This window comes from Ranitomeya variabilis, chromosome 4 (assembly GCF_051348905.1).
Source record: "Ranitomeya variabilis isolate aRanVar5 chromosome 4, aRanVar5.hap1, whole genome shotgun sequence".
Lineage (NCBI taxonomy): Eukaryota > Metazoa > Chordata > Amphibia > Anura > Dendrobatidae > Ranitomeya > Ranitomeya variabilis.
In genome coordinates this window covers 629390281-629413708 of record NC_135235.1, presented here as the reverse complement: position 1 = coordinate 629413708, position 23428 = coordinate 629390281, and the positions used below count along the sequence as shown (strand labels likewise).

The window sequence follows — 23428 nt, the reverse complement described above, 5'->3', positions numbered from 1 at the left end:
CACACATGTGCCTTGCATGACTCATGTCCACAACCTAGTGGTACAGCAATTTCTCCGCTACTATACCTGTCTGGATGCGATGCTGTAGAAAGCAGGGTGGCTGTGTGCTCACTTCCGCCGTACTCTCCCCGAGTGTCATCAACTTGCATCGCTACAGAGGTCTTTTGGGCTACCGGTTAACCGGTAGATGTGCCGACATGCTGCAGCAACTGTGGCAGCAGTGATGAGCCCTGGTGCAGTATGTCATTTTGCATAGCCTGGGCCACACAGTACAGATGTGGTGCAAATCACGCTTGCGGAGTGAGCACAGATGAAGGACTTCTACACCCTTCTGCACAGTTTCAAAATGGCTACTAAGTTGGTTAGCGCTGACGATGCTGTCATGGAAATGTAGGGTCATTTTTCAATAACGCTATGAAAGGATTGGGGTTGATTACGGTATCATTGTATGTGTCAGGTTCCTATATGGTGTCAGGATGTCACAATTTTTTTCTCCATGGAAGAGTGGGAGTATTTAGAAGGACACAAAGATCTGTACTAGGAAGTCATGACGAATATTTCCCAGCCTCTCGCAACACCAAGTAATTCGATTCAATACACATGGCCTATAATTATCTGTTTGTGATGAATTAATTTAAATCCTTGTATGTGTTTCCTACAGATCTATCCAGTAAGAGGACAGCGCCAGAGAGATGTCCCCTTCCTTTTCTTCCACAGGACTGTAAACAAAAAAGTTCCACTGTTCTTCAGCATCATCAGGTAGATGGAAGGTCTTGTGCTCAGTTTTGTTTTATCGACCAGTATTGTACTCTGAATGGTTAATTTATTAGAGACACCGGTTATTTCATAAGTAGAGTTTCCGTATATGAAAATTAGACCAATGATCCCGGAGTGCAGCAGAAAGTGAAGTGATAATTTTTCATTGTTAATCCACATGAGAATGAAAATTCGAGTGATCTGAGCAACTTTAAACAAGGCACTGTCATCGGTGCTAAGATCACGATCAGTATTTCAGAAACTGCCATCTTTTTGACATATGTACAATGTATCAGGACTACAGAGAATGTTACGATCGAGGATAAACTTCCATTGGAAGGGGATCTTTTGGTTGTTCACAATGCCTCAAAAGAAATATCTATAACTGTTCTAAGCAACACGTGGTGCACAATTAATGCAAATTGCAACTGAATCCATGATAGAATAGTAAATTCGAGTGATCTGATTATTTCAGTCTGGTAAAGATGGAGTAGTGGTTCGGGGATTGTTTTCTGTTCGCATCCTGTGCCATCTGATACTCGTGTATGGATGTTTGTAAACTAGAGCTTACCTAAGCATTGTTGATGACCAAGTTCATCACTTCATAGCAGCTGTTACCCTGTGGTAGAAGGGAAATGCCCCATTCCACTAGGTTTTGTCAAAAGTATCCTGTCTTCATTGGCCAACATTTCAACATCAAGTGTAATCAACAGCAAAGTGCTGAGATTCTGATGGCTACGGAGGTTTAATGCTCTACTAGATGGGTGTCACTAATAATGTGGCGATTTACAGTTTATTTTAGACTTGATGGATATGACAGGATAAAGCTGACCATAGGCATTAGTTGTTGTTTGGATCTTCTCACAATTTTCTGGTAATGCAGACTGCTGGTTGGATTTATACAGGAGACCTGCCACTATGTGATAACTTCTGCTGTCATATCATTTGTGGTCATCTTTTGAATTTACAATCTTTTCTATTCTTTCACGCACCTTTTACATCTGTCTGTGACTTTTTACAATATTTGTTTCAGGGTAAAGTTCTGCCCCATATTATTACTACAGAGACATATGTGAGGGGTGATGAGCGGTGTAAAGAGGAGATTCCTACAGATAAATGCACAGGTGAGTAGTAAACACTAAATGCAGAGAAGTCACATTTGTTTCATCCAGATGCTGATACAATTATATGATGAATTTTTAGGGTGTATTACTCAGCATTTTCTTACTTGTTTAACCCCTTAACTACTTACGCCATGTACTGCACATATCGGGTCTCCCTTTAATGTGAGCTCCAGCGCTAAGCCCATATCTTTCCTGGCACATGTCAGCTGATTTGAACAGCTAACATGTGCCTCTAACAGCTGCAGGTGGAATCGCGATCCACCGTGTCTGTTAACCTGTTAAATGCCGCTATCAATTTCTGACAGCAGCATTTAATGTGATTGTTCCGGAAGCGTGTCACTAATCCCACCCATCGGCTTCTGTGTCACATTACCGCAGGTCACAGATGGGTTGTCATGACAACCCAGGCTCTACAGCAGTCCCCTGTGGTTGTCATTGCCAGATTGCAACGAGCGCAAATGAGCATTTCTGCTACATAGAGCAGGTATCTACGTGATGGCAGCTTCTAGTCTCCCATGGAGACTATTGAAGCAAGTGTAAAGTAAAAAAAATGTATTTAAAAATATAAAAATTTTTTTTTAAAATATAAAAGTTCAAACCACCCACCATTCAAAATAAAACAATAAAAATTGCATATATCTGGTATCAACACTTTCAAAATTGCCTGATCTTTCAAGAATTAATCCGATCGGTAAACGGTGTATCGAAATAAAGTAAAAACGCCAGAATTACGTTTTTTGGGGTCGCCGCAACATATCATTAAAATGCAATGACGGGCAATCAAAAGATTGTATCTACACCAAAATGGTATAAATGAAAACATCAGCTTGGCACGCAAAAAATAAGCCCTCACCCAGCCCCAGATCATGAAAAATGGAGACGCTACAGGTCTCGAAAAAGACACAATTTAAAAATTTTTTATTTTTTTTTTTACAAATTTTTGATTTTTTTTCACCACTTAAATTAAAAACAACTTTTACATGTTTTTGTATCAAACTCGTAATGACCTCAAGAATCATGTTGGCAGGTCAGTTTTAGCATTTAGTGAACATGGTAAAAAAAGAAAAAAACGTTGTGGAATTGCACTTTTATTTTTGCAATTTCATCATTTTCCAGTACATGATGTGGTAAAACCAATTGTGTCATTCAAAAGTATAACTCGTCCCGCAAAACACAAGCCCTCACATGGCCACATTGACGGAAAACTAAAAAAGTTATGGCTCTGGGATACAGGGGAGCAAAAAATGCAAAAACAAACATGGACTGCGGTGTGAAGTGGTTAATTTAATTTTACTGCATTGTTTTTGCAAATTTTCAATAGGAAAAATTGAAATTATGCTTTTCAGAATAAATAAAGAGCATAAGTCTCCTTACGTTGTGTTCTGGATGTACGGTATTGTGATTGCTGCGTTCAATCACTGGTCACACCAGCGATGCATTGGTCACCCCTGAGATCAGTGAGAGGCTGATCTCATCCCAATTATAAGGTGAATATGCCTTATGTTATTTGTGAGGATCGGAGGTTGCGTGCAGGTAGGTCCTGAGAGACTTGGTCATAGATGTATGGAGGAGACAGGTTGTGGATGGCTTTGTATGTCATAGTTGTGGTTTTGAACTGGGGTTTCAGGGTAATGGGGAGCCAGTGAATAGATTGACAGAGAGGAGAAGCCGGGATATTGCGAGATGATAGATGGATTATTCGGGCAGTAGAGTTTAGGATAGATTGGAGGGGTGCGAGACTTTTAGAAGGGAGACCACAAAGCAGAACGTTGCAGTAGTCGAGGCGGGAGATGATGAATGCATGGACTAGGATTTTTGCAGTTTCTTGATAAAGGGATGTACGGATCAGGGAAATATTTTTGAGACTAAGCCACTAAGGCACCAAGGTGTCACTAGACACCATGTCTTGGAAACTCCAAGGCTTGCAGGATAAACCTCTGTATCTAACACTTCATCCACTGCTTCTGCCTCCTCTAGAGACTCCATCTACACCCTTAACCTCTCCCTTAATGAGACACGCGCTCCAACAATGCAGAGAAAATCCCACCCACCTCCTTACTGCGCAGCCAGGGCTCACCACAAACAGGCAGTGGTTAAATTATATTTCTTTGAAATCGTAGTCGCCCAGCCCAAGAGTTGTGGACAGCTATCCAATCTGAGTATGAGCAATGACTGTCTCCACTGAACCTGGAGGCAGGGAAGGCCATGTATGATAACGGTGCAAACTTGGTGGTGGTCCTTCACTGGGGCAACCTCACACACGTGTCTTACATAGCTCGTCTTCAACCTGTTGGTACAGCAATTTCTTCGCTACTATCCCGGCATGGATGCACTGCTGCAGAAAGCACAGTTTCTGTGTGTTCACTTCTGCCGTTCGCACTCTGGTCATCTGCTTACATCGCTACAGGGGTCTTTCAGGCAAATGGTTAACCGGTTGATATGCGATCTGCCGACATGGTGGAATTCCACTCTGCGCATTGTCATTTTGCATTAGCCTGGGCCAACGCGGAACGGATGTGATGCACATTACGCATGCGGAGTGAGCACAGATGAAGAACCTCTGCACAGTTTCGAAATGGCTACTAAGATGGTTAGTGCAGACGATGATGTCTGCAGCAACACTATTGCGGTCATCTACATGCTGGAGCACACTTTGATTAGTCTGCTGGAGTAGGTGGTGGTCCCAGAGGAAGACGAGGATGCGGAAGGAGTAACACTATTTCTAAGTTCCGGATGTTTATCGCACAGGCGGGTGGAGAGTGCATTACAGCGATCAAGGGGGGCTCATGGTACCAGACAAACTGTTAATGAAGTTGCAGGAGCCGAGGAACAAATGGAGGAGGATGTGGAGGAAGAGGCGTTGGGCGCGCAACAGTCAGGAGATGAAGAGGATAATGATTCCCTCTCTGTTGTCTGTAGTTGGCTGGAGGAGACGGAGGAAGCAAGCTTGAGTGTTACACCACCACCAACACACTGTGGACTTGGACCTCATGTAAGCGCCCGACACATGAGCACCTTCTTGCTGCACTATCTCCAACATGAATCCCCGTATTGTTAGGATTAGAAATAATGCTGACTACTGGGTTGCCACTCTGTTAGATCCATGGTACAAGAGTAAATTTTGCTAGATGCTTCACCCCCTGGAAAAGGACAAGTGCATGCTGAAGTATCGAAACACGCTTGTAGACAATCTTAAGCGTGGTTTTCCAAAAGACAGCACAGAGGCACACAGTGTGCATCGCAGTTATAAACTTACAACCTTGGGAATGTCGAGTCGCCAATGCAAAAATATTAGCAACAGTATAAGTGGCTGAAGCAATTTCTGTGAGTCGCTTCACACATTTTTTTAGCCCTTGCAACAACAGAACGGAGTGCAAGTCTGACATAGTGAATGACTGCAGGGGATGGTGCAGGAGTATCTCAAGCTCAGTATCAATGCCAACAGGGGGTTTGGACTCTTTTGCATTTTGGTCTTCAAAAATGGAAGAGTAGCCTGAGCTCGCCTGTCACGCCTTGAAGGTTTTGTCATGCCTGGCAGCCAGCGAGGACTTCAGTATCCGGAAGATCCTAGAACTCCCCTATAAGATGATTCAGCTCCTGATTGGAGAGGTGACGCTGTTGGAAATGCTGGGTCATTTTTCAATAATGCTATGAAAGGAGTGGGAGGGGGGTGACAGTATCATTGTATGTGTCAGGTTCCTATATGGTGTCAGGATGTCACAGTCTATTTCTCCATAGAAGAGTGGGAGTATTTCGAAGGACACAGAGATCAGTACAAGGACGTCATGATGAATGTACCCCAGCCCCTCACATCACCAGGTAATAGATAGGACTAAATACACATGGCCTATAATTATCTGTATGTAAGGAAATTAATTTAAATTCTTGTATGTGTTTCCTACAGATCTATCCAGTAAGAGGACAGCTCCAGAGAGATGTCCACTTTCTTTTCTTCCACAGGACTGTAAACAAGAATGTTCCTCTGTTCTTCAGCATCATCAGGTAGATGGAGAAAACGTGTCATGTAAAATCCCCTATAATGTGTAGAAGCTGTGAAGGTCTTTTGCTCCGTCTTGTTTATCGACCAGTATTCTAATCTCAATGACTAATTTATTGGAGACACCGGTTATTTCATAATTAGAATTTCCGTATATGAAAATTAGTCCAATGACCCCGGAGTGCAGCAGAGAATGAAGGGATCATTTTTCATTGTTAATCCACATGAGAATGAAAATACGAGCGATCTGAGCAACTTTGAATGAGGCACAGTCATCGGTGCTAGGGTCAGGATCAATATTTCAGAAACTGACAACTTAGTGAGATTTATACGTACAATGTGTCAGAACTATACAGAGAATGTTGCGATCAAGGATAAATTTCCATTGGAAAGGGATCATGTTAACAATGCCTCAAAAGAGATAACAAGAACTGTTCTAAGCAATGCTTGGTACATAATAAATGAAAATAGAGACTGAATCCATGATAGAATAGGAAATTCGAGTGAACTGATTATTTCAGTCTGATAAAGATGGAGTAGTGGTTCGGGGATTGTTTTCTGTTCGCATTCTGTGCCCTCTGTTCCTCGTGTATGGATGTTTGTAAACTGGAGCTTACCTAAGCATTGTGGACGACCAAGTTCATCACTTCATGGCAGCTGTTTACCCTGTGATAGAAGGGTAATGTCCCATGTCACAAGGTTTTGTAAAAAGTATCCTGTCTTCATTGGCCAACATTTCAACACCAAGTGTAATCAACAGCAAAGTGCTGAGATTCTGACGGCCACGGAGGTTTTTTTTTTTTTTTTTATTCAGATATTTTTATTAAACAGTAAGGATAGTACATGGAAATTGCATCACTGTTAACAGTAAACATATATAATGTTTAGATTTTTAACCCCTGTTAACCCCGAACCAAACTCCCAACCTCCCTCCCCCCACCCTATAGAGACCTGATGTAAACCGTACCCGTTTACAACATCATTCATGGAGAAATAAAGAAGATGACACAGCACCAACACTCCCAGGAGGACCCGAAGGCCCAAGCATGCGAACAAAGCCCCCTAAATTAACTTGACTCAAGCCAAGGATTCCACAACCTGTAGAAAAAGTCCATCTTGTCTCTCTTGGAGTAGATACTTTTCTCCAAAGCAATAATGTGGTCCACTTGTGTCAGAAAGTCTCTCCTTGTTGGTGGTTCCTCCCTGATCCAGAACCTCCTAGCGATCAGCTTCCGCGCAATAAATAACAGTCTGGCAATAGCCATTTTGTACATATTGTCAGTTACAATTTCTTCTACATAACCCAGAATACACACCAAGGGATCTCGTGGCACAGAGCAATTGTATGACAATCCCACTTTATTCAACACCACAATCCAAAAGGAGGATAGCCTGGGGCATTGCCACAACATATGAAGGATACCCACCTCGGACTGCGAGCACCTAGGGCATTCTGAATTAGGTCTCAGACTAGCCTTGAATAACATGTCCGGAGTTCTGTAAGCCCTATGGATAACAAACAGTTGTGACAACCTCCCAGGCTCACTCATTGAGATTCTGGGTACATATTCCAGTATTGAATCCCATCGGTCGTTGTCGATCACCCCCAGGTCCCTTTCCCATTTTGCTCTAGCTCTGATAGGGTGCCCCTCCAAGAAAGAGTATAAAAGATATTCATATATATCCGAGATCACCCCCTTCGTACCGTCCCCCATAAGAATAAAGTCCAGCATGAGATCTACCTGTATCTCCACAGGCCCTCTCCTACACTGTGCTTGGAACGCATGAGAAATACGACTGTACTGATATTTCTCAGAACCTGGCAGTTGAAATTCCTCCTGCAGTACCTCAAAATTCTTAATCCTACCCTGGTGTATAATTTGTCCCATCCGAGTGATACCTGCCTCCTTCCAAACATGGAATCCCGACATCCGTCTGAACTCTTGTAAAAAATTGTTATTCCAAATGGGTGAAAATCTGGTAAGTTCCCCCACTCCCCTAATCCCCTTTACTTTATCCCAAACCTTATGAATAAGTCTGATGCTGCAGAATTTAGAACCTTTCTCCCGAAAGTGTCCACCCTCCAGACCCTCGCACAATACCTGCGACCCAATCAGTGTCTTCAGACAACAGGGTGTCCGCGCCCCACTAGACTCTTCTCCCCATCCCCTAAAATGCTGACACTGTGATGCCAGGAAGTATAACCAAGGATTAGGGAGCGCCAACCCACCCTCCATCTTGGACCTTTGTAGGGTTTCTTGCTTGAATCTAGGGCTTTTTCCCCCCCAGATCAACTCACCAAACAAAGATCTAATCCTACGAAATCTATTCTGCGATATCCAAATAGGGGAGTTGTGTAGCACATAAAGAAGTTGAGGCATCACGATCATTTTTATAAGATTTACTCTACCAACTACTGACAGATGTAGCTTTTTCCATGCCTGGATTTTAGTGCGTATTTTCCGCAAGAGCGGCGCCAAATTAAGTTCTTCGAAGCAGGTCAGGGGAAGAGCAATCAAAATCCCCAAGTATTTAAATGTATTTACCACCTTTAACTTTGTGGAAATGTTTCTTGCTTCTCTATACCCATGGTCCCCATCTATCATCATCATATTAGATTTGTCCCAATTAATCCTTAGACCCGAATAACTCCCAAATTCCTCAATAATGGCCTCCGCCCTGACCAGGGTCCCCTCCGAATCCTCCAAGAAAAGCAGAATGTCATCAGCGTACAACGCTATTTTATCTTCTGAGTCCCCATACATAAAACCTTTCACCTCCTGGGACCCTCTTATTTTGGCAGCAAGGGGCTCCACTGCCAGGGCAGGCCACGGAGGTTTAATGCTCTACTAGATGGGTGTCACTAATAACGTTGCGATTTAGTATTTGTTTTATACTTGGTGGAAATGAGAGAATAAAGCTGATCATAGACATTAGATGTTGTTTGGATATTTTCACAATTTTCTGGTAATGCAGACTGCTTGTTGGATTTATACAGGAGACCTGCCACTATGTGATATCTTCTGCTGTCATGTCATTTGTGGTCATCTTTTGAATTTACAATTTTTTCTATTCTTTCACACACCTTTTACATCTGTCTGTGACTTTTTACAATATTTGTTTCAGGGTAAAGATCTGACCCATATTACTACTACAGAGACATATGTGAGGACTGATGAGTGGTGTAAAGAGGAGATTCCTACAGATGACTACATAGGTGACATAGGTGAGTAGTGACCACTAAATACAGAGGAGTCATAGATTTTTTTCATACAGATGCAAATACAATTATATGATGAATTTTTATGGTGAATTACTCAGCAATTTCGTACTTGTTTATTTTATTTTTATTTTTACTGCATTGTTTTTGTAAAATTTCATTAGGCAAAATGTAAATTATGTTTTTCAGACTAAATAGAGAGAGTAGAGAATTGATGTAGGCCTATTGACGTAAGATGAGACACATGGGGACATTCTTCATGATCACTTGGCAGCTCTTAATATGGCTACTGTGAACAGGCTAAAGGTACCGTCACACTCAGCGACGCTGCGGCGATATAGACAATGAGCTGACCTAAACTAGATCGCTGGAGCGTCGCTGTTTAGGTCGCTGTAGAGACGTCAAACACAGCAACTCCAGAACGATGCAGGAGCGATCCAGTGACGTAACGGCGACTCACTTCTCGTTCTCGCTGGTTGTTAGCTCCATGTCAAACAGCCGGAGTGTACCGACTGGCTAGAAGGAGACGCTGCGACGCCCCCTATGCTCGTTGCTGGCGTCGTTGCTTTTGATGTCAAACATGACGATACACGCTGACCTGGCGACGAAATAAAGTTCTGGACTTCTAGCTCCGACCAGCGATGGCACAGCGGGATCCAGATCGCTGCTGCGTGTCAAACACAACGAGATCGCTATCCAGGACGCTGCAACGTCACGGATTGTTGTCGTTCTCTTTGCAAAGTTGCTGAGTGTGACGGTACCTTAAGAGCCAGCTGCTGTTCTATGGTGCCTGCGGGTAGAAAGAATTGTCAGGGAGTCCGCTCAGAACCAGGAGGTATGGGTAGATACAAAATTGTCAGACGGGAAAAATGTCAGGATAAAAGCCAAACTGAAAACCAGGAATATCCCCATAGCTTCTTCATTGGTATCACAGACTTGGCCATATCTTGGATCTCTTTCATACCTAACAGACCAGACATTCAGTGTCTCCCACTCACACACCACCTGTCCTGTTGTGAATTCTGTTGTGGGTTCTGCTCTTAGGCTCCCTCCGGTGGTTATAAGTGGTAGTGCTGCTGTTTGTCCTTCACAACAGTCATCAGCTGCTTCCACTTTGGACGGGGCTATTTAGTCTGGCTCCTTCCTTTAGTGAGTGTCAGTTGTCCATTGTTTTCTAGGGATCCACATCTCTGCTTGGTTTCTCCTTCTGGATTGTCCAAATCATCAAAGATAAGTCCTGGCTCTGTTTTTGCAGTCCACATGCGGTGGACTTAATAGTTCTGTGAATTGCTATGTTTTTTCTTGTCCAGCTTTGTCTGTGTTAAGATTTACTCAGCCAAGTTGGAAGCTCTGGAGTCACAGAGTTACCCTCCATGCCTTTAGTTAGGTGTGGAGATTTTTGTATTCTCTGTGGTGGATTTTGTAGTATTTTTTATACTGACCGCACAGTACTCTTTCCTGTCTTTTCTTTCTAGGTAGCATGGCCTCCTTTGCTAAATTCTGTTTTCAGTCTGCGTTTGTAATTTTCCTCTCCTCTCACAGTCAATATTTGTGGGGGGCTGCCTTTCCTTTGGGAATTTTCTCTGAGGCAAGATAGTATTCCTATATAACAAATACACCAGCGCAAACTCACGTGAATAGACAAAGCCCTCAGCAGCTGGAGCCCAAAATCAGGTAGACGCTGGCCCTGACACAAATAAATAGGAAAAGAAGAGAAGGTTGGGACCGCGCATGAGGGAATGTATTACCAACAGAAATGATAGTGTACCATGCCACAATGTAAACTATCAAGAAAAACCCCTACTAAAAAACACACACTGCTATATGTGAAAAGAAACAGCTCCAATGAGAATAAATCAGCGCTCAGACAGACTGAGCAGGGATGTAATGACCACTAATACATGAATTATGATGACGCCAGAAATCCACCAAAATTAATGGTGAACATACCTGTGAATGCCACCGATCATGTGGAAAGGCTGTAGATGTACCGATGGATGTAATGGTATGACCGGCCAGGATCCAGGCACCAAGATGTCAGGTGCAAGGAAATGGAAAGTCCGGCGTCAGGGCAATGGCTGGGGTGATAGGTCGGCAGGTGTAACAGCGCAGATGCTGTGCAGCGGCTGCGTAGAGCCAGGGAAAGCTCCGGCCGGTAGCGTCCCTGGATACGAGCACAAGGAGAATGGCCGACAGGGAACTGAGCGTGTGATGTCACCGCTGATGAAACTACGGAGCCGCGCTAGGGACAAGGTTCTAACCAACGCGTTTCGAAGGAACAGCGTCCTTCTTCGTCAGGGTTACCAAACCCCAGCAGCTCCAAAGAATATAAGCTAAGCCCCTGTCGATCACCTCACAGAAGCCCCACCCATCCGCCCAGTAAGTGAATGGAAACCTGGATCAATTGTAGTGCGGCTATTTACATATGAAATAGTGGCCACTGAAAATAGTTTGCATACAATAAGCACGCACTAAAGCGTGATTTCTTGCACATAATAGAAAAATATATATAATTGAAAAAGAGAGAAATCACCCAATACATAAACAGTACAGAATGGGACAAAACAATAACGCTATAATAGGAGTATATAAATATATAAATAGTTAAAAACAATTTTAATAATTGGAACAATAAAAAAGGTGGGACAACTCCTAATATACATGATGCTAAAAATACTAATAATGCTAATAAAGCATGACACTAAAATAAGATGCAATAAAATGAGACAGTAAAAATGGGGAACACCCGTGTGGCCCCATATTAAGTTAAAAAGCATATAATTCCAGCCCATAATTGAGGCCCTTCGTTGCAAGACAGTCCAAGGAAAAAATCCATTTGGACTCGGTTCTTGACATGGCCTGTATTAGATTGCCCCCTCTTACGTTCTGTTGGACTTTTTGAATCCCAAGGAAACGCACATTTTCAGTAGATTTATCGTGTTTCTCACAAAAATGCCGCAAGAGGGGGTGGCCTATAAAACCTTTTCGAATATTCATAAGATGCTCCTTTATTCGTACCATAAGGGGCCTCTTGGTACGGCCGACATAATTTTTTGCACAGACACTCAATGAGGTAAATAACTTTTGAAGTAGAGCATGTGATACTTTCCTTGATTCTGAACTCCTTAATGGAGTCCGAATCTTTGAATGACGTGCAGTGAGTCTTGCTAAAAGAGGTATTCCTACACCCATAACACATGCCGCAGGGCATAAATCCAGGCCTGAAATTGTTCCGAATACCAGGACGTAATTCCTGGTTATTATATGAGTTAATTGTGGGGGCTATAACGCTGCCCAAAGGACGGGCCTTCCTAAATATAAATCTGGGGTCCTTCGGTAAATAGTCCCCTATAATTTTATCCCCTTGCAAAATGGACCAATGTTTGCGGATAATGGACCTAAATATGTAGTGGTCCGCATGGTATTGTGTAATAAAAGGTAATCCGTGAATTTGGTCACACATGCCCATAGCAGTTGAATTCGTGCATTTTTCTTTGTACAGCAGGGAATTCCTTGGTATATCCCGCACCTCCTGTTTTGCTTGTGCCAGTAATGAACATGAGTAGCCCTTATCGAGAAATTGTTGGGTCAACACTTCTGCTTCCGTGTTGTAGTCTTCAAGAGTCGTGCAATTTCTTCTAAGTCTAGTAAATTGACCCTTGGGGATATTAGTAAGCCACACGGGCAAGTGGCAACTAAGAATGTTAATAAAGCTGTTGGTGTCCACTTCTTTCCTATAGCATTTGGTGTATAGTTGTGAATTTTCTACATGTATACTGAGGTCCAAAAAATTAACGTTTGTGGAACTGATAGTTGGTGTAAATTCTAGCCCGAAGTTGTTGTCATTGAGGCTGGCGATAAACAGATCCAGATCACTTCTTGGGCCATCCCAAACAAACAACACTGTTGTGAATTTGCTTTTTGCTCCCTCTAGTGGTTACTAGTTTTTTGACTCTGGTTTTTCTGTCATTCCTTTTATCCGCACCTGGGTCGTTAGTTAGGGGTGTTGCTATATAAGCTCCCTGGACCTTCAGTTCAATGCCTGGCAACGTAGTTATCAGAGCTAGTCTGCTGTGCTCTTGTCTACTGATCCTGGTTCCAGTTATATCAGCTAAGTCTGCCTTTTGCTTTTTGCTATTTGTTTTGGTTTTGTATTTTTGTCCAGCTTGTTCCAAATCTATATCCTGACCTTTGCTGGAAGCTCTAGGGGGCTGGTGTTCTCCCCCCGGACCGTTAGACGGTTCGGGGGTTCTTGAATTTCCAGTGTGGATTTTGATAGGGTTTTTGTTGACCATATAAGTTACCTTTCTTTATTCTGCTATCAGTAAGCGGGCCTCTCTGTGCTAAACCTGGTTCATTTCTGTGTTTGTCATTTCCTCTTACCTCACCGTCATTATTTGTGGGGGGCTTCTATCCAGCTTTGGGGTCCCCTTCTCTGGAGGCAAGAAAGGTCTTTGTTTTCCTCTACTAGGGGTAGCTAGATTCTCCGGCTGGCGCGTGTCATCTAGAATCAACGTAGGAATGATCCCCGGCTACTTCTATTGTTGGCGTTAGGAGTAGATATATGGTCAACCCAGTTACCACTGCCCTATGAGCTGGATTTTTGTATTCTGCAGACTTCCACGCTCCTCTGAGACCCTCGCCATTGGGGTCATAACACAACACATCATCGATGAATCTGCACCAGAGAATTAACCCCGGATGCAGACATCCAGAAGTGTAAATGTAGGACTCCTCCCATTTGGCTACAAAGAGATTAGCGTAACTGGGGGCAAAGCGCGTCCCCATCGCCGTGCCCCACACTTGTAAAAAGAACTCCCCCTCGTACCAGAAATAATTATGTTGAAGGATAAAATCAATGCATTCCTTGATGAATGCTACCTGAGTTTCAGGATATATGCCCAATTTTTGAAGAAAGTCGCCTGAAATATGGCAGCCCATCTTTTGGTCAATGACCATGTACAAGGATTTTATATCCAGAGTTCCCAAAATATAGTTGGATTTCCATTCCACCTTATCCAAAATTTGCAGAATATGGCCTGTGTCCTTCAGGTAGGCTGGTATAAGCTGCATACATTTTTGTAAATGTGTGTCCACATATTGTGACAGATTGGCTGTGAGGCTATTAATGCCTGAAATAATAGGCCTACCCGGAGGACAAGTAGGGCTCTTATGTACTTTAGGGATATGGTAAAAAATGGCTATGCTGGGATCCCTATTGAACACAAATTGAAATTCTTTCTTATTTAGAATTCCTAATGACTGGCCCCTAAGGCATAGATTTCTCAATTTTTTAATATAGTATAGTGTAGGGTCACTTTTTAATTTCCTATAAGTGACCTCGTCCCCAAGGAGTTTGACCGATTCCTGATGGTACATTGTGCGGTCCAAAATGACGATACCCCCTCCTTTATCCGCGGGGCGGATAATAATGTCGTTATTTTCCTGTATATCTCTAATAGCCTTCTTTTCCTGGTGGTTTAAATTCTGGGGTATAAATCTAGATTTTTTCTTGTTGTATAGTTTCCTAATATCATTAGTGACTAGTCTGTCAAACGTAGAAAATGCCTCTGATTGTTCCTGGATGGGATTAAAGCTGGATGGGTTTGCCAGCGAAGTATGAATGTACTCCCCAGGATCTTGGTTGGCAGGCCCCATTGTAATTTTGTTCTTTTTGTAGAAATATTTCTTGACAGACAGGTTTCTCAGATATTTCTTCATGCATATATAAAGGTAGAACGGGTTACCACAAGTGGTGGGTGCGAATTTCAGCCCTTTTTGGAGGAGAGAAACTTCATTAATTGTCAATTCATGTGAGCTTAAGTTGAATATTTTTTGTTGTGGATTACCAGATACTGCGCTCACTTTCGCTTTGGTGAGTTTCCTCCCCCTCCTACCTCTCTTGGTTTTGTGGGTTTTACCCGAAAAAAATCCCGGTTAATCGGCAAGCGAGCCTTAGGCGCCATGGTGCTCTTGGCGCCTGGCCTCTTGCTCCTATCAGGTATATTAATCCTAGGCTTGTTGGTGGCTAATTGAGTTTTACTTGGTATCGGGGCTGAGGCATTTTTAATGCTCCCCCCGGATGTAGTGTGGGTCCCGCTTATACATTGATTTACAGATCTCCTTTGGGGGGATATAACCCGTTGGCTGGTGGGTTGTTCATAACCCCCCTGTGGTGTGGTGGAATCCATATCGCCATCACCCACAAACAAAGGGGAGAATCTATTAGATATGTGCGTGGAGCCCCCGAGGCATGGATGATTATCCTCATGCTCATCGAGGGGAGTACTGGGATATACAGAAATTTCCAAAGTATTATCCCGATTTAAATTTCTGTCATTAGTGGCTGGTGATCCTGAATACGTTCTATTGCGGGTGACCACAGGCGTATATTGTGTAGAATTGGATTCAGCATATGTCGAAAATACTACAGAGAAATCTGTTTCATTGGGTGTAGGTGTCATATTGTATTCATCTAGTATTAATAAATCTTCTGTTTTTTGTTCCATACCAATGCTAGATGTGTCACCCGATGTAATTGGTATAGAATAATTCATGTATGCTTCCTCCGGTATATGGTCTCTTTGAAATTTTTTAATTTTCTTATTTATAATCTCTTTCTCTTTCTCCTTAAGTCTATATAAAATATTATCAGCTAGATCTTGTGTGTCCTTGGTGAGATTATAATTATGAAGCTGCACAAATGATTGTTCAATAAGGCGACTTGTCTTGGTAATATTCTCCAGTCGCTTATCTATTATGAACTGTACTGCTCTAAGTGAGAAGGACTGGAACATGCTGTCCCATTCTTATTGTGTGGAGGGAGTCCCTTGAGAAATTACTCCATACTGAAATGCGGGATATGTGGGAGGTGGCCTCCTTGGAGAAATACGTCCAAGCCCATATTGTCCCTAAGGGTCTCACCATATATAAAACATTAGCAGGTGATTTTGGAGATCCCTCCACACAACAAGAATGGGACAGCATGTTCCAGTCCTTCTCACTTAGAGCAGTACAGTTCATAATAGATAAGCGACTGGAGAATATTACCAAGACAAGTCGCCTTATTGAACAATCATTTGTGCAGCTTCATAATTATAATCTCACCAAGGACACACAAGATCTAGCTGATAATATTTTATATAGACTTAAGGAGAAAGAGAAAGAGATTATAAATAAGAAAATTAAAAAATTTCAAAGAGACCATATACCGGAGGAAGCATACATGAATTATTCTATACCAATTACATCGGGTGACACATCTAGCATTGGTATGGAACAAAAAACAGATTTATTAATACTAGATGAATACAATATGACACCTACACCCAATGAAACAGATTTCTCTGTAGTATTTTCGACATATGCTGAATCCAATTCTACACAATATACGCCTGTGGTCACCCGCAATAGAACGTATTCAGGATCACCAGCCACTAATGACAGAAATTTAAATCGGGATAATACTTTGGAAATTTCTGTATATCCCAGTACTCCCCTCGATGAGCATGAGGATAATCATCCATGCCTCGGGGGCTCCACGCACATATCTAATAGATTCTCCCCTTTGTTTGTGGGTGATGGCGATATGGATTCCACCACACCACAGGGGGGTTATGAACAACCCACCAGCCAACGGGTTATATCCCCCCAAAGGAGATCTGTAAATCAATGTATAAGCGGGACCCACACTACATCCGGGGGGAGCATTAAAAATGCCTCAGCCCCGATACCAAGTAAAACTCAATTAGCCACCAACAAGCCTAGGATTAATATACCTGATAGGAGCAAGAGGCCAGGCGCCAAGAGCACCATGGCGCCTAAGGCTCGCTTGCCGATTAACCGGGATTTTTTTCGGGTAAAACCCACAAAACCAAGAGAGGTAGGAGGGGGAGGAAACTCACCAAAGCGAAAGTGAGCGCAGTATCTGGTAATCCACAACAAAAAATATTCAACTTAAGCTCACATGAATTGACAATTAATGAAGTTTCTCTCCTCCAAAAAGGGCTGAAATTCGCACCCACCACTTGTGGTAACCCGTTCTACCTTTATATATGCATGAAGAAATATCTGAGAAACCTGTCTGTCAAGAAATATTTCTACAAAAAGAACAAAATTACAATGGGGCCTGCCAACCAAGATCCTGGGGAGTACATTCATACTTCGCTGGCAAACCCATCCACCTTTAATCCCATCCAGGAACAATCAGAGGCATTTTCTACGTTTGACAGGCTAGTCACTAATGATATTAGGAAACTATACAACAAGAAAAAATCTAGATTTATACCCCAGAATTTAAACCACCAGGAAAAGAAGGCTATTAGAGATATACAGGAAAATAACGACATTATTATCCGCCCCGCGGATAAAGGAGGGGGTATCGTCATTTTGGACCGCACAATGTACCATCAGGAATCGGTCAAACTCCTTGGGGACGAGGTCACTTATAGGAAATTAAAAAGTGACCCTACACTATACTATATTAAAAAAATTTAGAAATCTATGCCTTAGGGGCCAGTCATTAGGAATTCTAAATAAGAAAGAATTTCAATTTGTGTTCAATAGGGATCCCAGCATAGCCATTTTTTACCATATCCCTAAAGTACATAAGAGCCCTACTTGTCCTCCGGGTAGGCCTATTATTTCAGGCATTAATAGCCTCACAGCCAATCTGTCACAATATGTGGACACACATTTACAAAAATGTATGCAGCTTATACCAGCCTACCTGAAGGGCTACTCATGTTCATTACTGGCACAAGCAAAACAGGAGGTGCGGGATATACCAAGGAATTCCCTGCTGTACAAAGAAAAATGCACGAATTCAACTGCTATGGGCATGTGTGACCAAATGCACGGATTACCTTTTATTACACAATACCTTGCGGACCACTACATATTTAGGTCCATTATCCGCAAACATTGGTCCATTTTGCAAGGGGATAAAATTATAGGGGACTATTTACCGAAGGACCCCAGATTTATATTTAGGAAGGCCCGTCCTTTGGGCAGCGTTATAGCCCCCACAATTAACTCATATAATAACCAGGAATTACGTCCTGGTATTCGGAACAATTTCAGGCCTGGATTTATGCCCTGCGGCATGTGTTATGGGTGTAGGAATACCTCTTTTAGCAAGACTCACTGCACGTCATTCAAAGATTCGGACTCCATTAAGGAGTTCAGAATCAAGGAAAGTATCACATGCTCTACTTCAAAAGTTATTTACCTTATTGAGTGTCCGTGCAAAAAATTATATGTCGGCCGTACCAAGAGGCCCCTTATGGTACGAATAAAGGAGCATCTTATGAATATTCGAAAAGGTTTTATAGGCCACCCCCTCTCGCGGCATTTTTGTGAGAAACACGATAAATCTACTGAAAATGTGCGTTTCCTTGGGATTCAAAAAGTCCAACAGAACGTAAGAGGGGGCAATCTAATACAGGCCATGTCAAGAACCGAGTCCAAATGGATTTTTTCCTTGGACTGTCTTGCACCGAAGGGCCTCAATTATGGGCTGGAAAATTATATGCTTTTTAACTTAATATGGGGCCACACGGGTGTTCCTGTTGTGAATTCTGTTTGTGGGCTCCCCCGGTGGTGTTTTATGGTAGTGCCACTTATTTGCCTTCTTCTATCCTTGATCACCTGTTGACACCCATTAGGGGAGTTTCCTATTTAAGGCTGCTTGGCTGCTGGTCTGATGCCGGCCAACAATGTATCAGTAGCATTCTGTTGCATTCTCCTGCCTCAAGATCCTGTTCAGCTAAGTTGAATTTTGTTTCTAGTTTATGCTATTTTTGTCCAGCTATTTGCAATGTGACTCTCTGTAGCTGGAAGCTCTCGTGGACTGGAATTGCCACTCCAGTGGCATGAGTTGTCACTGGAGTTTTAAAGTAATTTCAGGATGGTGTTTTTGTGTAGTGTTTTGAAGTTGACCGTGAAGTGACTCTTTCCTGTACTTCTGCTATCTAGTAAGCGGACCTCACTGTGCTAAATCTGCTGTTCATCCTACGTATGTCTTTTCCTCTTGACTCACCGTCAATATCTGTGGGGGGCTGCTATCTCCTTTTGGGGTTCATCTCTGGAGGTAAGGCAGGCCTGTATATTCCTCTGATAGGGGTAGTTAGATCTCTGGCTGGCGCGTGGTGTCTAGGGCATCGTAGGAAACACTCCCCGGCTACTTCCAGTGTCGTGTCAGGTTCAGGTCACGGTCACTTTAGTTCCCATCACCCGAGAGCTAGTCCGCTGTTATTTTGATTTCCCTGCCATTGGGAAAATCATTACAGTTTGGCCGGCCAACATGTGTTAAAATTATGCACTAAAGCAGGAAAGGATATGAAAAGGTTTTTTTTTCCTTCTGTGTTTGGAAAGTGCACCTTAGTACTTATTTGTACTCCTTGCTTAAACTGCAGTCTTCAGCCTTTTTTTTTTTTTTTCCTTTCCTCTTAATCTCTGAATGGCTTTGGTTACACCTGTTTGAATCATGGATCAACAGAGTTTGGTTGCAGGTTTGAATAACCTGGCTACAAAGGTCCAGAACTTACAAGATTTTGTTATACGTGCTCCAATGTCTGAACCTAAGATCCCTATGCCTGAATTTTTTACCGGAGACAGATCCCGTTTTTTGAATTTCAGAGAGAATTGTAAATTGTTTTTGTCTCTGAAATCTCACTCTGCTGGTGATCCTGCGCAACAGGTTAAAATTGTTATTTCTCTATTGCGGGGTGACCCACAAAGTTGGGCATTTGCATTGTCGCCAGGGGATCCTGCGTTATTAAATGTAGATGCGTTTTTTCTGGCTTTGGGGTTGCTTTATGAAGAACCTAATTTAGAGATTTTGGCTGAGAAAGCCTTGATAGCTCTTTCCCAAGGGCAAGATGAAGCTGAGATATACTGCCAAAAATTTCGTAAATGGTTGGTGCTTACTAAATGGAATGAGTGCGCTCTAGCAGCTAATTTCAGAGAAGGTCTCTCTGATGCCGTGAAGGATGTCATGGTGGGGTTCCCTGTGCCTACAGGTCTGAATGATGCCATGAAATTGGCTATCCAGATTGATCGGCGTTTACGGGAGCGCAAATCTGTGCACCATATGGCGGTATCTTCTGAGCAAAAATCTGTGCACCATATGGCGGTATCTTTTGAGCAAAAACCTGTGCACCATATGGCGGTATCTTCTGAGCAAAAACCTGTGCACCATATGGCGGTATCTTCTGAGCAAAAACCTGTGCATCATTTGGCGGTGACCTCTGAAAAGGCACCAGAGCATATGCAATGCGATAGTGTATTGTCTAGAGGCGAACGACAGAATTACAGGCGCAAAAATGGGTTGTGCTTCTATTGTGGAGATTCAGCTCATGTTATATCAGCATGCTCTAAACGCATAAAGAAGGTTGATAAAAAGGTTGATAAATCTTTTTCTATGGGTACCTTGCAGTCTAAATTTCTTTTGTCCGTGACATTGATTTGTACTTTATCATCTGTTACTGTGGATGCTTATGTGGATTCTGGCGCCGCTCTGAGTCTCATGGATTGGTCCTTTGCCAAGCGTTGTGGGTTTGATTTAGAGCCTCTGGAGGTTTCTATTCCCTTAAAGGGTATTGATTCTACACCTTTGGCTAGCAATAAACCACAATATTGGACACAAGTGACTATGCATCTTTCCCCAGACCATCAGGAGATTATTCGTTTCCTTGTGTTATATAATCTACATGACGTATTAGTACTTGGATTACCATGGTTACAAATTCATAATCCAGTCTTGGACTGGAGATCAATGTCTGTGCTGAGCTGGGGATGTCAGGGGATTCATGGGGATGCACCTTTGGTTCCCATTTCTTCATCTACTCCCTCTGAGATCCCAGCATTTCTGTCAGATTTTTATGATGTCTTTCAGGAGCCTAAAACTGTATCTCTCCCCCCTCACAGAGAGTGTGACTGCGCTATTGAGTTGATTCCCGGTAGTAAATTTCCTAAGGGTCGCTTGTTTAATTTGTCTGTACCTGAACATACTGCTATGCGGGAGTATATCAGAGAATCTTTGGAAAAGGGTCATATTCGCCCCTCTTTGTCTCCACTGGGGGCAGGGTTTTTCTTTGTGGGTAAAAAGGATGGTTCATTGAGACCTTGTATCGACTATCGACTTCTGAATAAGATTACAGTTAAATACCAGTACCCGTTACCTTTACTGACTGATCTTTTTGCTCGCATAAAGGGGGCGAAGTGGTTCACTAAGATCGATCTACGTGGTGCGTATAATTTGGTGCGGATTAAGCAGGGGGATGAGTGGAAGACCGCATTTAATACGCCTGAAGGCCATTTTGAGTATTTGGTAATGCCTTTCGGTCTCGCGAATGCCCCTTCCGTTTTTCAGTCCTTTATGCACGATATTTTCCGTGAATATCTGGATAAATTTATGATTGTGTATTTGGATGATATTTTGATTTTTTCGGAGGACTGGGAATCTCATGTTCAACAGGTCAGGAGAGTTTTTCAGGTTTTACGAGCTAATTCTCTATTTGTGAAGGGCTCAAAGTGTATTTTTGGGGTTCAGAGAATTTCCTTTTTGGGATATATTTTTTCCCCTTCATCTATGGAGATGGACCCTGTTAAGGTTCAGGCTATTTGTGATTGGGTACAACCTACTTCTCTAAAGAGTCTTCAGAAATTCTTGGGATTTGCTAATTTCTATCGCCGATTTATAGCGGGTTTTTCTGCCATTGCTAAACCTTTGACTGATTTGACCAAGAAGGGTGCTGATGTTGCTAATTGGTCCTCTGCGGCTGTGGAGGCCTTTCGGGAGCTTAAGCGCCGCTTTTCTTCTGCTCCTGTGTTGCGCCAGCCTGATGTTTCGCTCCCGTTCCAGGTTGAAGTAGATGCTTCCGAGATCGGAGCAGGTGCAGTTTTGTCGCAGAAAGGTCCTGACTGCTCAGTGATGAGACCATGTGCGTTTTTCTCTCGAAAGTTTTCGCCCGCTGAGCGAAATTATGATGTTGGAAATCGGGAGCTCTTGGCCATGAAGTGGGCATTTGAGGAGTGGCGTCATTGGCTTGAGGGTGCTAGACACCAGGTGGTGGTCTTGACTGACCACAAAAATCTAATTTATCTTGAGTCAGCCAGGCGTCTGAATCCTAGACAGGCGCGCTGGTCGTTGTTTTTCTCTCGATTTAACTTTGTGGTTTCATATCTGCCTGGGTCTAAGAATGTGAGGGCGGATGCCCTCTCTAGGAGTTTTGAGCCTGACTCGCCTGGTGATTCCGAACCTACTGGCATCCTGAAGGATGGGGTGATATTGTCAGCTGTCTCCCCAGACCTGCGGCGCTCTTTGCAGGAGTTTCAGGTGGATAGGCCTGATCGCTGTCCGCCTGGTAGACTGTTTGTCCCTGATGACTGGACCAGTAGAGTTATTTCGGAGGTTCACTCTTCCGCGTTGGCAGGTCATCCTGGAATTTTTGGCACCAGGGATCTGGTGTCTAGGTCCTTCTGGTGGCCTTCCTTGTCTCGAGATGTACGTATTTTTGTGCAGTCTTGTGATGTTTGTGCTCGGGCTAAGCCCTGCTGTTCCCGGGCCAGCGGGTTGTTGTTGCCCTTGCCTATTCCTAAGAGGCCTTGGACGCACATCTCTATGGACTTTATTTCTGACCTTCCTGTTTCTCGTAGGATGTCCGTCATCTGGGTGGTGTGTGACCGTTTTTCCAAGATGGTTCACTTGGTACCTTTGCCCAAATTGCCCTCCTCCTCTGAGCTGGTCCCTCTATTTTTTCAGAATGTTGTGCGTTTGCATGGTATTCCTGAGAATATAGTGTCTGACAGGGGTACTCAGTTTGTGTCTAGATTTTGGCGGGCGTTCTGTGCCAGGATGGGCATCGACTTGTCTTTTTCGTCTGCATTCCATCCTCAGACTAATGGCCAGACTGAGCGTACTAATCAGACCTTGGAGACTTACTTGAGGTGTTTTGTGTCCGCTGATCAGGACGATTGGCTTGATTTTTTGCCATTGGCAGAGTTTGCCCTTAACAATCGGGCCAGTTCTGCCACTTTGGTTTCTCCATTTTTTTGTAATTCAGGGTTTCACCCTCGCTTTTCGTCCGGTCAATTGGAGTCTTCGGATTGTCCTGGAGTAGATGCTGTGGTTGATAGAATGCATCAGATTTGGGGACAGGTTGTGGACAATCTGAAGTTGTCCCAGGAGAAGACTCAACAGTTCACTAATCGTCATCGGCGTGTCGGTCCTCGTCTTTGTGTTGGGGACCTGGTTTGGTTGTCTTCTCGATTTGTTCCTATGAAGGTCTCGTCTCCTAAGTTTAAGCCTCGGTTTATCGGCCCTTATAG

At 43.1% G+C, this 23428-nt stretch overlaps 1 protein-coding gene across 1 annotated transcript in view; it reads left to right on the top strand.

Moving 5' to 3' along the window:
• The window catches only part of LOC143768140 (uncharacterized), a 121600-nt gene that overhangs the window by 36903 nt on the left and 61269 nt on the right, over nt 1–23428 (top strand). The window contains exons 7-11 of the mRNA XM_077256828.1: nt 662–759; nt 1790–1880; nt 5619–5699; nt 5785–5882; nt 9004–9103. Coding sequence (XP_077112943.1) covers nt 662–759; nt 1790–1880; nt 5619–5699; nt 5785–5882; nt 9004–9103 — 468 coding nt within the window. The remainder of the gene's footprint in view (nt 1–661; nt 760–1789; nt 1881–5618; nt 5700–5784; nt 5883–9003; nt 9104–23428) is intronic.